The 16755-nt window shown below is 45.7% G+C and overlaps 1 protein-coding gene across 1 annotated transcript; it reads right to left on the bottom strand.

Annotated features, from left to right (window-relative positions):
• Window positions 1-10181: 10181 nt before the first annotated feature.
• Window positions 10182-14275, bottom strand: LOC310650544 (solute carrier family 52, riboflavin transporter, member 3-like; the record flags this gene model as incomplete). The annotated part of the gene is made up of 3 exons (XM_083380109.1): window positions 10182-10837; window positions 11696-11819; window positions 13212-14275. 3 exons carry the CDS (start codon window positions 14273-14275, stop codon window positions 10625-10627), a joined length of 1401 nt encoding a protein of 466 aa, XP_083236235.1. The 3' UTR covers window positions 10182-10624.
• Between the last annotated feature and the right edge of the window lie 2480 nt (window positions 14276-16755).

Genomic DNA, 16755 nt, shown 5'->3' on the forward strand with positions numbered 1-16755 from the left:
GCAGCCTCCTTTGCCAAACCTGGCACAGCTTGGCTCGTCCCGGCCAGCTGCAACCAGGGAAAAGCCGGCTGCCCCCCCTAACCCCCCCCCAGCGAAAGACGGATCCGCTTTGCATCTCAATGGGGCCTTCTGCTGCCAGACAAAAGGCAGCCAAATTGGCGTTTTATTAGCTCCGAGTTAATTATCTCTCGCCTTTGTGCATCAAAAGACATCCCAGGCTCTGCCTTCCCTCTTGAGGCGACCCCTGGTGGCCAGAGGTAGAATAGCACCCGCAACTCTGGGGGGGGGAGTCCAAGGACTGGCATGGGGATGGGGAAAAGGCGGTGGGGGTGGGGGGTGGACTTTTGGACCTCAGAGTAGGGTCAGAAAAGTCAAGAGGGTGGCCTTGGCTGCGGAATGGTGTATTTTTTTTACATTATACTTAAGAAGTGCAGTGATTCACTTAACAACCGTGGCAAGGAAAGACGTAAAATGGAGCGGGGGTGGGGGAGGGAAACTCACCCAATGAATGAATGTCTCATTTAGCAAAGGTAAGCATTGGGCTCGGCTAGGGTGGTGAGTTAAGGGCTACCTATCCTGCATCCACACAGTTCTTTGCGATTCTCGCAATAATGCCCAGTGTGAAATTTAACCGCTCTTTCCTGTTTTCATTCTTTCTTTCATTTTAACGGCAGCTGCACAGCCGGTTTCATTTCCAAATCAGCCAGATTTCATTGGGGGATTAGAATAGTCCAGGGACGATTAAAAACAAAAACAAAAATCTGCAAGGACTTCAATGTGTTTTTTTTTAGAATGTGGAGCAGGCCCGCCCCAAATTTCCCTTCGGCTTTAGCGTTGCCTGTTGGCGAGCCTTTTATTCAAACCTCAGACGGAGTGCCTGGAATTGCAGAATCCCTGCTCAGCAAAAAAAAAAAAAGGATTTCGGCACGTGCAACGAACCGATAGGCCTAATTGTGCAGCCGAAGAAAAACTGAATTGCCCTAAAAAAAAAAAACCCACTCTGAATACACCCATCTGAAATCCTATGCTTAAAGTGGAACAACCTGCCTCCAGAAGCTAACACTGGAAATGTTTTAAGAAGAGACTGGACAGCTATTTGTCTGAATCGGTATAGGATTTCCTGCCTGAGCAGGGGGATAAACTAGATGACCTCCAAGCTCCCTTCCAACTTTATTTATTATTATTATTATTATTATTATTATTATTATTATTATTGTTGTTGTTGTTGTTGTTGTTATTATTATTATTATTATTATTATTATTATTATTATTATTATTATTATTATTATTATTAATGCACCCTGGCATTTAAAGAAAGCAAGAGGTGAAAAGTGCCTTTGCCAACAAAAAGAGATGGAAAAAAGGCTGTTTTTTTTAAAAAAAACCTCACCTGGACGTCGAAATAGTACAACCAATTTCGGCCACCGCATTAACAAAAAAGATGTTGAATCTGTAGAACGGGGCTCTTCAAACCTGGCTCATTTATGACTTGTGGACTTCAACTCCCAGAATTCCTCAGCCAGGCAAGTGTGCCTGGCTGAGGAATTCTGGGAGCTGAAGTCCACAAGTCATAAAAGGGCCAGGTTTGAAGACCCCTGCTGTAGAAAGAGTGCAACAAAGATGATCGGGTGTAAAACGTACAAAGAATGGTTGCTGGAACTGGGTAGGTCTAGTTCAGGAGCAGGCAACGTTGGCTCTTTTATGACTCGTGGACTTCAACTCCCAGAATTCCTGACCTGGGCCATGCTGAGGGGAAAAAGAGAGATTTCCAAGCTGAGCCATGCTGGCTCAGGAATTCTGGGAGTTGAAGTCCACGAGTCATGAGGGGGCCATAGTTCCCCCATGCTGGCTCAGGAATTCTGGGAGTTGAAGTCCACGAGTCATGAAGGGGCCAAAGTTTCCCTCATGCTGGCTCAGGAATTCTGGGAGTTGAAGTCCACGAGTCATGAGGGGGCCATAGTTCCCCCACGCTGGCTGAGGAATTCTGGGAGTTGAAGTCCACCAGTCATGAAGGGGCCATAGTTTCCCCCATGCTGGCTCAGGAATTCTGGGAGTTGAAGTCCACGAGTCATAAAAGAGCCAAGGTTGCCTACCCCTGGTCTAGTTTAATGAAAAGAAGGACAAGGAGTGACATGACAGCAGCCTTCCAATATTTGAAGGGCTGCCCAAAAGAAGAGGCAGTCATGCTATTCTTCAAAGAAACTGAAGGCACGAGAAGAAGCAGGGGGCTGGACTAGAAGACCTCCAAGGTCCCTTTAAATTTAGATAGAATCAAGATCACGTGAAGTGTTAGTCCTGCATTGCTGAAGCCACACTTGGAATTATCCAGTTCTGGTCACTACACTATAAAAAAAGACGTTGAGACTTTGGAAAGAGTGCAGAGAAGAGCAACAAAGATGATCAGGGGACTGGAGGCTGAAACATATAAGGAACGGTTGCTGGAATTAGGGATGTCTAGTTTAATGAAGAGAAGGATGAGGGGGGGACAGGATAGCAGCCTTCCAGTATCTCAGGGGCTGCCCCAAAGAAGAGGGAGTCAAGCTATTCTCCAAAGCACCTGAATGCCGGACAAGAAGCAACGGATGGAAACTAACCAAGGAGAGAAGCAACCTGGAACTAAGGAGAAACTTGGAACTACTTCTTCTTCTTCTTCTTCTTCTTCTTCTTCTTCTTCTTCTTCTTCTTCTTCTTATTATTATTATTATTATTATTATTATTATTATTATTATTATTATTATTATTAATTTAATTTGTATACCGCCCTTTATATACCTTCTCCCGAAGGACTCAGGGCGGTGAACAGGGCAATACATAATAAAAGACAAAATACAAAAATTAAAAAAGATTAAACAAGGTGCCCACAAATAAGTTAAAACACATTAAAAGCAGAAACTTAGAAACTTGGAACTTAGAAACTTGAAGATAGCAGTGTTCCAATATTTGAGGGGCTGTCATAGTGAGGAGGGGGGGTCAACCTATTTTCTAAAGCACCTGAAAGCCAGACAAGGATGGAAACCAATCAAGGAGAGATATTCAACCTGGAAATAAGGAGAAATTTCCTATCGGCGAGAACAATCCACCAACGGAACAGAAGTTGCCTTCAGATATTGTGGGAGCTTCATCACTGGAAGCTTTCCAGAAGAGACTGGACGGCCATTGGTCAGAAATGGTGTAGGGTTTCCTGTTTGGGCGGGGAGGTTGGACTAGATGACCTCCAAGGTCCCTTCCAGCTCTATTATTCTATTCTATTTTCAGCAAGGTGTTGTTGTTTTTTTAATAGGAAATCATAAAACCCCACCACCTCTAGAAACAATTCTGCATCCCACCCACCTCCACTTCCTAACAGCAGATGTCTGCATATAGGACAAATAATTGGACCTCAGGTCATGATACATGCAAGTCCTCAACTTACAACGGTCCGCTTAGTGAATGTTCAAAGTTACAACAGTACTGGAAAAAGTGACTTATGACTGGTTTTCACCCTAATGGCCGTTGCAGCATTCCCCCCCCCCCTCCATGGTCGTATGATCCAAATTCGGATTCTTGGCATTGCCCCATTTTACAACCTTTGTTGCCCCAGGTGTTAAATGAATCACAGCAGTTGTTAAGCTAGTAACACAGTTGTTAAGTGAATCTGGCTTTCCCTTTGATGTAATAATAATAATAATAATAATAATAATAATAATAATAATAATAATAATAATAATAATAATAATAATAATAATAAAGTTGGAAGGGACCTTGGAGGTCATCTAGTCCAACCCGCTGCTCTGGCTTGAAACCCTGTACCATTTCAAAGGGCTGTCCAGTCTCATCATCATCATCATCAAGTCGGAAGGGTCCTTGGAGATCATCTAGTCCAGCCCCCTGCCCAGGCAGGAAACCCCGTACCGTTTCAGACATTGCTTGTCCAACGGTCACAAAAGGGGATCATCCCTTGGGACACTGCAACCGTCATAAATACATGTCAGTTGCCAAGCCTCCAAATTTTGATCACATGACCCTGGGGAGGGAGGATGCAACGGTCGTTAAGTGTGAAAAACGGTCTTTAAGTGTGAAAAACGATCGTGCCTCTTTTTTCCCCCCAGTGCCTTGTAACTTCGAACGGTCGCTAAATGAACTGCTCTTAAGTCGAGGACTAGGACACCTGACTGAGCGCGCCAGACGACGGAAGAAAGGGGCTTTTGGTTTTTTTTCAGGCGCGTGTGAATGTGGCGGCTCTCTTTTGCTGGGAGATTCGATCGACGGAGCCATCCAGCTTGGGGAAAAAAAGCTGAAATTCAGATTTTTTTATTCCCGGCTTTAAGGAGCGAGTCAAGCGCCCGTCATTTCGCTTCTTGCAGTTTTGTTCTGAGCTCCGCGCAGCAATTCCTTTTCCATTTTTAATGAGAAAATGTTTTTTCCTGGGGGGGCGGGCACTGGCGGCTGTCTGACAGGCTGGACGTTAAGTGGGTCACTCGGCAGCCCCGGCTGTTGCAAGCGCTTTCTCGGTCACTGGCTACCCCAGCCTGATGGATGTTAAGGGAATGGAGGTGACACCGGCTGTCAGCCCAGGATTTAGTGCTGCAGAGCCCAAGGCGGGTGTCCATCAGGACGTGTCTGGGTCACTCCGAGTCTCCGTAATAAATAACTTTTCTCGGGGTGGGGGTGGGGGGCAAGGGGCTGGCATTTGCAAAATGGACGGGGAAAGAGGCCAGGCCTGTGTGGAAGAGGCAAAAAAAAAAAAAAGAAGACGCTGGTCAAGACAGAGAGGGGAAAATAAGGGGGGGGGAATGAAGTGATGGTGGGGGTGGGGAACTTGGTGGGCGAGAATGAGCTCCGAACAATTCGTGCTGACCGTCAGGGCCTTGCAAAACATAGCTTCTTTGGGGATTGCAGGCAGCTAGATTTTGCAAGTTAAGATGGCTCACGTCTGAGTTTTACCAAGACGGAGCATGAATGAGAGGAAGAAGAAAGAAAGAAGAAGAAAAGAAAGAAAGAAAGAAAGAAAGAAAGAAAGAAAGAAGAAAGAAAGAAAGAAAGAAAGAAAGAAAGAAAGAAAGAAGAGGAAGGAGAAAGGAAGGAAGGAAGGAAGGAAGGAAGGAAGGAAGGAAGGAAGGAAGGAAGGAAGGAAGGAAAAGGAAGGAAGGAAGGAAGGGAGGAAGGAAAGATGGAAGAAGAAAGAAGAAGAAAGAAAGAAAGAAAGAAAGAAAGAAAGAAAGAAAGAAAGAAGGAAGGAAAGAAAGAAAGAAAGAAAGAAAGAAAGAAAGAAAGAAAGAGAAAGGAAGGAAGGAAAAGGAAGGAAGGAAGGAAGGAAGGAAGGAAGGAAAGAAAGATGGAAGAAGAAAGAAAGAAAGAAAGAAAGAAAGAAAGAAAGAAAGAAAGAAAGAAAGAAAGAGAGAAGGAAGGAAGGAAAAGGAAGGAAGGAGGAAGGAAGGAAGGAAGGAAGGAAGGGAAAGAAAGATGGAAGAAGAAAGAAAGAAAGAAAGAAAGAAAGACAGACAGACAGACAAAGAAAGAAGAAAGGAAGAGGAGAAAGAAGGAAGGAAGGAAGGAAGGAAGGAAGGAAAGAAGGAAAGAAAGAAAGAAAGAAGAAGAAAGAAAGAAAAGAAAGAAAGAAAGAAGGAAAAGAAGGAAAAGAAAGAAATGAAGGAAGGAAGGAAGGAAGGAAGGAAGGAAGGAAGGAAAGAAAGAAAGATGGAAGAAGAAAGAAAGAAAGAAAAAAAGAAAGAAAGACAAAGAAAAAAGAAAGGAAGAGGAGAAAGCAGGAAGGAAGGAAGGAAGGAAGGAAAGAAAGAAAGAAAGAAAGAAAGGAAAGAAAGAAAGAGGAAGGAAGGAAGGAAAAGGAAGGAAGGAAGGAAAAGGAAGGAAGGAAGGAAGGAAGGAAGGAAGGAAGGAAGGAAGGAAGGAAGGAAGGAAATATGGAAGAAGAAAGAAAGAAAGAAAGAAAGAAAGAAAGAAAGAAAGAAAGAAGGAAAGAAAGAAAGAAAGAAAGAAAGAAAGAAAGAGAAAGGAAGGAAGGAAAAGGAAGGAAGGAAGGAAGGAAAGAAAGATGGAAGAAGAAAGAAAGAAAGAAGGAAAGAAAGAAAGAAAGAAAGAAAGAAAGAGAAAGGAAGGAAGGAAAAGGAAGAAGGAAGGAAGGAAGGAAGGAAGGAAGGAAGGAAGGAAAGAAAGAAAGATGGAAGAAGAAAGAAAGAAGAAAAAGAAAGAAAGAAAGAAAGAAAGAAAGACAGACAGACAGACAAAGAAAGAAGAAAGGAAGAGGAGAAAGAAGGAAGGAAGGAAGGAAGGAAAGAAGGAAAGAAAGAAAGAAAGAAAGAAGGAAAAGAAGGAAAAGAAAGAAATGAAGGAAGGAAGGAAGGAAGGAAGGAAAGAAAGAAAGATGGAAGAAGAAAGAAAGAAAGAAAAAAAGAAAGAAAGACAAAGAAAAAAGAAAGGAAGAGGAGAAAGCAGGAAGGAAGGAAGGAAGGAAGGAAGGAAAGAAAGAAAGAAAGAAAGAAAGAAAGAAAGAAAGAAAGAAAGAAAGAAAGAAAAAGGAAGGAAGGAAGGAAAAGGAAGGAAGGAAGGAAGGAAGGAAGGAAGGAAGGAAGGAAAGATGGAAGAAGAAAGAAAGAAAGAAAGAAAGAAGGAAAGAAAGAAAGAAAGAAAGAAAGAAAGAAAGAAAGAAAGAAAGAAAGAGAAAGGAAGGAAGGAAAAGGAAGGAAGGAAGGAAGGAAGGAAGGAAGGAAGGAAAGAAAGATGGAAGAAGAAAGAAAGAAAGAAAGAAAGAAAGAAAGAAAGAAAGAAAGAAAGAAAGAAAGAAAGAAGAGAGATGCAAAGGAGGGAAGAAGGGATTGAGGGAGGAGAAAGACAGATAACCTTTGAGGTGAAATCTGATTCTTCCCTGCTGGCAAATGTTAAGGACTGGAAAATGAGAGTTCAAAGGAACAAATTAGGTTTGAATTAAGGACCAGGCAGTTCTGGGCTCACTGCTTGCTTCTGCACGTGGTTTGCAGAACATAGAATGTACCATCATAGGGCTGGAAGGGACCTGGGAGGTCATCTAGTCCACCCCCTGCTCAGGCAGGAAACCCTACACCATTTCAGACAAACGGCTGTCCAGTCTCTTCTTAAAAACTTCCAGTGTTGGAGCATTCACCACTTCTGGAGACGGTTTGTTTAATAATAATAATAATAATAATAATAATAATAATAATAATAATAATAATAATAATAATAATAATAATAATAATAATAAAGTCAGAAGGGACCTTGGAGGTCATCTAGTCCAACCCCTTGCTCAGACAGGAAACCCTACACCATTTCAGACAAATGGCTGTCCAGTCTCTTCTTAAAAGCTTCCAGGGTTGGAGCATTCACAAATTCTGGAGGCAGGTAGTTCCACTGGTTAATTGTTCTGACTGTCAGGAAATTCCTCCTTAGTTCCAGGTTGCTTCTCTCCTTGTTTGGTTTCCATCCGTTGCTTCTTGTCCTGCCTTCTGATGCTTTGGAGAACAGAACCGAACAAAGTAGGAAGGGACCCTGGAGGTCTTCTAGTCCAACCCCCTGCTCAACCTGTAGACACTATCCCATTCTGGACAAGTGGCATTCCAGTCTCTCCTTGAAAGGCTCCAAGGATGGAACACCCACAACCTCTGGAGGCAAGGAGTTCCACTGGTTAATTGTTCTCACTGTCAGGAAGCTTCTCCTTAGTTCCAGGTTGCTTCTCTGCTTGATTAGTTTCCATCCGTTGCTTCTTCTCCTGACCTCAGACGCCTTGGAGAATAAGTCTGCCCAGGTCTTGCATTAGGGCAGCTGGTTCATTTGCAATGGAGATCAGCCAGCTGTTACAGACAACCACCGAGTGACAAAAAATCCTCATTTTTAAGGTGCTGATGGTGCACAAAAGCATCCTTGTCCATATTCTGTTGGCACACTTCACCGTGGGACTGCCCCATCTCTGAAGATGTTCTTCTGAATGTCCATCTGGAAGGAAGGTCCTGGATTGAAACACCACCCCATTCCCCATGTGGAAAGTATTTTAATTAAATTATATTAAATTAATTTTAAAATTTTAACTTTATTGTTATTATGAATTGTGGGCTGGTACTAATTTAATTCCATTTTATTCTCTTTTTGTACTGTTTTAACTGCCCTGTGAACCGCCCTGAGTCCTTCGGGAATAGGGCGGTATATAAATTCAACTAATAATAAATAAATAAATAAATAAATAAATAAATAAATAAATAAATAAATAAGTATACCCTTGACCGAAGATCGGTACACTCCTTCTATCTGGGATGGTCGTCCTCTTCCACCGAGCACGCAGCTTCGGGAGGGACGCACATGGAGCGGTGAGGGAGGAAGGGGACACCCGCCTAGCCAGCCAATCAGCCGAATCAACCCTGGCGATCAATGGGGTGACAGATGTCACAGCCAGATCGCCCTCACATCCAAATAAGTAAGTAAGTAAGTAAGTAAGTAAGTAAATAAATAAATAAATAAATAAATAAATAAATAAATAAATAAATAAATAAATGGATCGATTGCAAATTTAGCCTCTGTCTCTGGACATGGTGCACAGATTACTTTAAACAGCCAGTGTGGAATAAGGATACGGGTGATGGGCTAATAGAGCAAGATGCAAGGAGACATCCAGAAAGATCCAAGAAGGCATATGGGCTGGAGATCCAGGTTCTAGACCTCCCTGACTCACAGAAGCTTCTTTGGGCCAACCCAGCCAGGTTGTAGTGTAAAAAAGGGGAGGTGAGAAGAAAAACATGGACAACTCTCAGAGCAATCTTTCTCAGCCTTGGCAACTTGAAGAGATATGGGCTTCAAATTCCCAGAACTCTGGGAATAGAATAGAATAGAATAGAATAGAATAGAATAGAATAGAATAGAATAGAATAGAATAGAATAGAATAGAATAGAATAGAATAGAATAGAATAGGAATAGAATAGAATAAAATAGAATAGAATAGAATAGAATAGAATAGAAATAGCAGGTTGTAGAATAGAATAGAATAGAATAGAATAGAATAGAATAGAATAGAATAGAATAGAATAGAATAGAATAGAATAGAATAGAATAGAATAGAATAGAATAGAATAGAATAGAAACAGTAATTTGTAGAATAGAATAGAATAGAACAGAATAGAAAGATTGTAGAATAGAATAGAATAGAATAGAAAGATTGTAGAATAGAATAGAATAGAATAGAATAGAATAGAATAGAAAGATTGTAGAATAGAATAGAATAGAATAATAGAATAGAATAGAATAGAATAGAAAGATTGTAGAATAGAATAGAATAGAATAGAATAGAATAGAATAGAATAGAATAGAATAGAATAGAATAGAATAGAATAGCTTGCGAGCTTTGGGCTGGTTCTGTTGCTTGCGGCAGGAGGCCTTATGGCACTTTGGACCATTTCCGCTGTGGAAATGGCCCGAAGAGCATGCAGCTGTTCTGTACCAGCCTGCTACCGGCTCTGCAGAAAAGGCAGGGACAACCCCTTTTACAAGAAGGCAAGAGGCTGGAATTACGCCTGCCAAATTTATTGCTAAAAAAACAAATAGAACAAGACACGAACCATGAAACAGGAGCTTTTCAAGCGGTTGCCTTCAGCAAACCAGCCCTCCCACGCATTCCCCCTTAAATACAGTTCAGGGCGTGGCTTCTCTCTGCCTCCTTCCGAGGAGCCCCATTGCCTTCCTCTGTTTACTCCTGATTGACTGCCTCCTGCGTCGGGCGTCCTTGAACAGGGCCAGCAATGGGTCATCTTCATCCACGCTGTCAGGCTCACACAGCTGGGTCTGCGTCGTGACCAGATGAGAGGGGCCTGGCTGAGGGCTCTCATCAAGCTCTTCAACACCCCCCTCCTCCTCCTCCTCTGAGTCATCCGACCCAACTGCCGAACCCACAGGCTGACCCTGAATCACAACAGCAGCGTCCTGCCACAAGCAGCAGAAATGGCATAAAGCACCATGCAGTACCTTGCCAGGAGAAGCGCCAACGGCGCAATGTGCCACATGGCGACCGTGGCAAGAGTTCGCAGAAGTCAAGCAGTGGCAAAACAGGTGTCGGGGCATAGGAGGCCTGGCTGCGGTGGCTCCTAAGGTAAGACATTCTCCGAAATTAAGACCTAGTGCTTTTATTGGAGGCAAATATATATATATATATATATATATATAAGACCAGGTCTTCATTTTGGGGAAACACGGTATTTCGTTACAAAGATATTCAAACTCCAGGATGTAGATTCATGGACCGTTTATTCTTACGCACGGCTGCCTCATCTGGGTTGCCTGAGTCCAAACAAAGTTGTAATTTCCGCAGTCATCTGGGGCTCCCCCAGATTTGTCTCAACCAAGCTAGGTCCACCCTTCTTTAAGGACCCCCCCCCAGATGTTACTGAGGTGTAGAGCAAACACTCAAGGGTGCACTCCCTTTGCTACTTGGATTGCTGTTGACTGTGGAGATGTGGTCCTTCACAGACATCTCCCTTGATTTGCTATGTTCTCCAACACCTTGCCTTCTTTCTGTCTAAAGAAAGAGGGGTTGATTTTTTTTGGGGGGGGGACAAACTACTTCTGGGAGACCGTTCCCAGAATGCACGTGGCTGGCATGCTTGGCCAAGCCTCTGCTTCAACCCCGTCATGTCACGCTGGGCACTGGAAGCTGCAGAAGTCAGCCGACTGGAAGAAATGGTAGACGTTCACCAAGGGGAACATCAACACAGCTCCTAGCAGAGAGCCCGTCTGCTCCACCGCTCCATACCAGACCAGGGCGTTGTGGCTGCAGCTGCGAAGGATCATCCCCAGCATCACCTTGACGTAGGTGAGGGCTCCGGTGAAGGAGACCCAGGAGATCACCTGTGGATCGAAGGAGAGAAGATTGCAGGTCAGAAGGTGCCAATTGGAAGGCCTTGGAAGGTCTCCAGAAGTTGTGGGTGCTCCATCACTGGAGACTTTTAAGAAGAGATTGGACAGCCATTTGTCCAGAGTGGGTATAGGGCAGGGGGTTCCGACCTTGACAACTTGAGGACTTCTGGACTTCAGCTCCCAGAGTTCCTCAGCCAGCCACGGTCCGTGAAGATACGCCCTTGAGTTTGAAAGTTGCATGCTGGAAAAATTGTATCCCGGGATCTGATGTCCACAAGTCTTAAAGTTGCCAAGGTTGGAAACTTCTGGTATAGGGTCCCCTGCTTGAGCAGGGGGTTGGACTAGAAGACCTCCAAGGCCCCTTCCGACTCTTCTATTCTATTCTATTCTCATTCCATTCTGTTCCATATTTTCTATTCTATTCTATTCTATTCTATTCTATTCTATTCTATTCTATTCTATTCTATTCTATTCTATTCTATTCTATTCTATTCTATTCTATTCTATTCTATTCTATTCTTTCTCTCTTCTCTTTCTATTCTATTCTATAGTAGAATAGAATAGAATAGAATAGAAATATAGAACAGAAATACAGAATAGAATAGAATAAACAGATTGTAGAATAGAATAGAATAAACAGATTGTAGAGTAGAGTAGAGTAGAGTAGAGTAGAGTAGAGTAGAGTAGAGTAGAGTAGAACAGAACAGAACAGAATAGAATAGCTGGAAGGGATCCTGGAGGTCATCTAGTCCAACCCCCTGCTCAGGCAGGAAACCCTATACCATTTCAGACAAATGGCTGTCCAGTCTCTCCTTAACAACCTCCAAAACCATGGAGCTGCCAACTTACAATCAGGGCGTCTCCCCAGTCGGACTGCTGCAAGAGCGGGCAGGGGCTGAGCACAGCCATCGCCAGGTTGTAGACCCCGAAGGCCGTTCCTGCGATGGTCAGGATCCCCAAGAACAGAAGAGACCTGGAGGAGGGAACGGAGGGGGTGGGTTGCTTCTTCTGGAGACGGACTCAGAGGTGACCCAGAGCAAGCCAGCCTCCAAGCCAAGAATGAGCTAGGGAGCAGGTGGGAGAGGCAACCTGGGTTTACAGGCCCCGCTAAGCCAGGATTTGGTAAAGGAAGGAGTGGGCAGCGTGTGAACCCTGAAGACGCTTGAGAGAAAAATAACCCTGGAATGTTGATATTATTAAGGGGTCCTCGGTGCTCTCTGAGCTGGGTCGTTTTTCTTGCAGAGGTCTCATTACCCCATTAGGTGATATCATCCACACTACGAGGGAGTGGGGTTTGCAGAAAGGAGGAGGGGGAGGGGAGGGGGAAAAGCCAGGAATTGGTCTTGGCCATCTTCTGAGCCATTCAGAAGCTTGGGGAAGAAACTGGAACAGATTGATATTAAGGGATCCCGGGTGCTCCCTTTGCCTGCTTATTTTGCAGATGTTTCATTACCAAACTAGATAACATCAGCAGCGCTAGAGGTGAGTGGGATTTGCTCCCTGTTTATGTACTAGTGGCTTGCCCTGACATCCTCCTCTTGCCTCCTCCATCTCCTCCTCCTCCTCCTCCTCTCTGCACACCCTCCTCCCTTCTAGCACTGTTGATGTTACCTAGTTGTGTAATGAAATGTCTGCAAGAAAACCACCCAGCTCAGAGAGCACCAAGGACCCCAAGGTCATCCTCTATCCCCCACTCCTCTTCCTCCTGTTCTTTCTCCTCTACGTATCTGCATACATACACCATACCCTTCTAAGCACTGATGATGTTACCTAGCCGGGTCACAAAATGTCTGGAAGAAAACAACCAAGTCCAGAGGGCTCCAGGGACTCTGTAATCTCCTCCTCCTCCTCCTCCTCTTCCTCCTCCTCCTCCTCCTCCTCCTCCTCCTCCTCCTCCTCGTCCACTCCACAAACCCCACTCCCTTCTTGCACTGATGATGTTACCTAGTCGGGTCATGAAATGTCTGGAAGAAAACAACCAAACCCAGAGGGCTCCAGGGACTCTGTAATCTTCCTCCTCCTCCTCCTCCTCCTTCTCCTCCTCCTCCTCCTCCCCTTCTCCTCGTCCACTCCACAAACCCCACTCCCTTCTTGCACTGATGATGTTACCTAGTTGGGTCATGAAATGTCTGCAAGAAAACAAGCAAGTCCACAAGTCTCCAAGGACCCTATGAACCTCCTCCTCCTCCTCCCTCTTCTTCCTCTTTGCAAGCACCCCTCCCTTCTAGCACTGATGATGCTATCTAAATTGGTCATGAAACGTCGGCAAGAAAACCACCCAGCTCAGAGAGCACCAGGGACCCCACAGTTCAGCCCTGAGCTACAGACGTTCCTCGGTACAATCGGCTTGACTGGGCACACAGACCTGTTGGGTAGGAAAGTGGCCACGGTGCAGGCCAGGGGGTTGGCCATGGAGCTCAAGGTGGCCGCCAGGTGGTAGGCCAGGTTGCCGTAAGGCAAGCAGGAGTAGCTTTGAACGGAGGGAAGGATGCCATTGGTCAGTGCGTTCACCCAAGTGACCAGGAAGTAGATGAAGACAAATTTGGAGCGGGTGTACACGGCCTTCTCCGCCTCTTGGCCATCTTCGCTGGCCTTCTCCAGCTTCCTCTCCGTAGAGTAAGTTGGGCCTCCCTTCCAGCTGGCCGGCTCCTCTTTGCCCACAGCGACCGTCTGGACTGAGTGCAAGGTGATCTCGCTGGCACACAAGTCCCGCGTGGAAAGGTCCCACGACTTGGGCTGTCGGTTGAGGAAGAGGAAGGCCACCAGGCAGAAGAACATCATGGCAGAGAGCAAGAGGAAGAAGACCAAGCTGGAGAAGTTGGCCGGCGAGTAGCGTGTCTCCATCGGGAGAGAGTCGCCCGGTCCTGATACGTTGCCCCATGAAGAGTTGTTGCCCACGCTGGCGTTGAAGGTCGGGGCCGGCACCTGGACGCAACTCGCAATGCCCGCTCCCTGGGCCAAGGCGAAGAGAGCGGGGATGAAGCCACTAAGTCCTTCCCCGATGAAGAGTGTGGGGATGTACCGAGGGTGGAAGTGAGCCAAGAAAGGGAGGAAGGTGACGGACGAGGTACAGTCCACCAGAGAGAGGAAGAAGGTCAGGACGAAGAAAGCCACGCTGTGTGGTTCTCCGGCGACGGGCGTGGTGTAATGCCAAAGGAAGGCCAGGAGGAAGCAAGCTAGGATGCCGGTGGACACCACCACGCAGATGACCGGGACTTCCTTCAGCAAGCCAGGTTTCATTTTGTGCATGACAGTGACAAAGAGAGGCCCAATGTTGGCCAGTTGGATGATGATAGTGAGGTAGGAAGGAAGGTACCAGCCTTCCGGCAATTCGGTCACCAGCAGAGGCAGCTCAACCCAAACTCCATTGATGGCCATCCAAGAACCGGTGCCAAAGACGCAAGTCAGGAAGTGGGTGAGCCAAGCCATCTTTCTTCTGGAGCAGAAGACCTGTTGGAGAAGAGAGGAGGAGGGGGGGGTCTTAACAGCAAGCAAGAAGACTTGAGCGGAGGCTTTGCAGCAGTGCTTCTCAACCCCCGCCACTTTCAGATGCTTGGACTTCAACTCCCAGAATTCCCCAGCCAGCCCTGACTTGCCTGAAGCTAATACAGTCCCGGGTTGCAGAAACAGAGGCATGGAATCAAGATCACACGAAGTATTAGTACCACTTTATAAAACCTTAAGTCAGGCCACACCTGGAATACTGCAGCCAGGTTTGGTCACCACATCACAAAAAAAAAGAGGTTGAGACTTTGGAAAGAGTGCAAAGAAGAGCAAACTAAGATGATCCAAGGCCTGGAGACAAAAACATACAAAGAACGGCTGCGGGACTTGGGTTTGGCTGGTCTAAAGAAAAGAAGAAATGGGAGACGTGATAGCAGCATTCCAGTATTTGAGGGGCTGCTACAAAGAAGAGGGGGGGTCAAATTATTCTCCAAAGCCCCTCAAGGCAGGACAAGAAACAATGGTTGGAAACTGACCAAAGAGAGAAGCAACCTGTTGTGATTCCTCACCAGTCAGTGGATCCGGCCGCGGAGTCTGAGGAATCAGATGAGGAGGAGGAGGAGGGGCCTGGAGTGACATTAAAGTCAGAGTGAGGCTCTGAGGAGCTCCGAGACTTACAGTCGGACGAGGAGCCCGGCCCCTCTACTCGCGCTCAGGCTGAGACACAGCTGTGCTGGGAGCCTGAGTTGGACAGCAATGAAGCACAGCTGGGAAGTATTCAGGATCCACGAAAGTGCCGGCAAGAGAAGCGAGTAGGACAGAGGGATGCAATGGGGTGGCTCCAAAGGCAAAGGAGAAGGCATTAGGAAGCCAGGCCTGGGCTGAATTATAAAAGGGAAGGTGTGGGAAGTGCTGGTTGCGTAAGGCAACCCTTCGTGTTGAGCATCGAGTTTCTGTGGACTGTTTGTTCGCCTTGGATGTTGACTCAGGCCTGTGAGAATAAAAGGGGGTGGTTTTTCCTTGTGGTTCCTGCCTGTTTCTTGGAAGAGGGGTTTCTCCTTCTGAGCGTAACCAGGACTCACGTAGGCTGGGACAGAACAGCTTAACAGCAAGCAAGAAGACTTGAGCTGAGCGGGCCACACCAGTGCTTCTCAACCTCCGCCACTTTAAAATGTTTGGACTTCAAATCCCAGAATTCCCCAGCCAGCCAAGCCTTGCCTGAAGCTAATACAATCCTGGGTTGTATAAACAGAGGCACGGAATCAAGATCACGCGAAGTATTAGTACAGTTTTATAAAACCCTAGTCAGGTCACACCTGGAATACTGCAGCCAATTTTGGTCACCATATCACAAAAAGGATGTTGAGAGTTTGGAAAAAGTTCAAAGAAGAGCAACTGAGATGATCCAAGGCCTGGAGACTAAAACATACGAAGAACGGCTGCGGGACTTGGGTTTGGCTAGTCTAAAGAAAAGAAGAAATAGGGGAGAGGTGATAGCAGAGTTCCCGTATCTGAGGGGCTGCCACAAAGAAGAGGGGGAGTCATGTTATTCTCCAGGGGTCTTCAAACTCGGCCCTTTTATGACTCATGGACTTCAACTCCCAGAATTCCTCATCCAGGCATGCTGGCTGAGGGATTCTGGGAGTTGAAGTCCATGAGTCATAAAAGGGCCAAGTTTGAAGACCCCTGTTATTCTCCAAAGCACCAGAGGGAAGGATGAGAAACAATGGTTGGAAACTGACCAAGGAGAGAAGCAACCTGGAATTAAGGAGAAACTTCCTGACAGGGAGGACAATCAACCAGTGGAACAGCTTGCCACCAGAAATCACGGAGGTTTCCAAGAAGAGGCTAGACAGTCACTTGTCTCAGACGTTATAGGTTCTCCTGCTTGAGCAGGGGGCTGGACTAGAAGACCTCCAAGGTCCCTTCCAGCTGAATTCTGTTCTAGATAAAGAAAATCAGAAGCAGTACAGGAAGTTGTCTACTTACACGCATTTGTTGAGTGACCGTTCAAAGTTAAAACAGCACGGAAAAAAAGTAACCGATGACCATTTTTCACACTTACAAAGCGTTGCAGCATCCCCATGGACACGTGTTCGGAATTCAGACGCTTGGCAACCGACTCGTATTTATGACAGTCACATAAATGTCCCGGGGTCATGTGATCCCCTTTTGTGACCTTCTGAGAAGCAGAGTCAATGTGGGGAAGCCAGATTTGTTTAACGACTGTATGATTTACTCAATGACTGCACTGATTCGCTTAACAACATTGGCAAGAAAGGTCATAAAATGGGGGCAAAACTCACTTAACAACTGCCTTGCTTGCCAAGGGAAATTTTGGCTTCAGTTGTGTGCTCATAAGTCGAGGACTCCTTGTATGACATGAAAGAATAGAATATCTATATCTATATCTATATATCTATATGTATATAGATATATATGGATCTTTGGTTATTCGGGTTTTT

The sequence above is a fragment of the Vipera ursinii genome (genome assembly GCF_947247035.1).
Source record: "Vipera ursinii genome assembly, contig: scaffold_360, whole genome shotgun sequence".
Taxonomy (NCBI): domain Eukaryota; kingdom Metazoa; phylum Chordata; class Lepidosauria; order Squamata; family Viperidae; genus Vipera; species Vipera ursinii.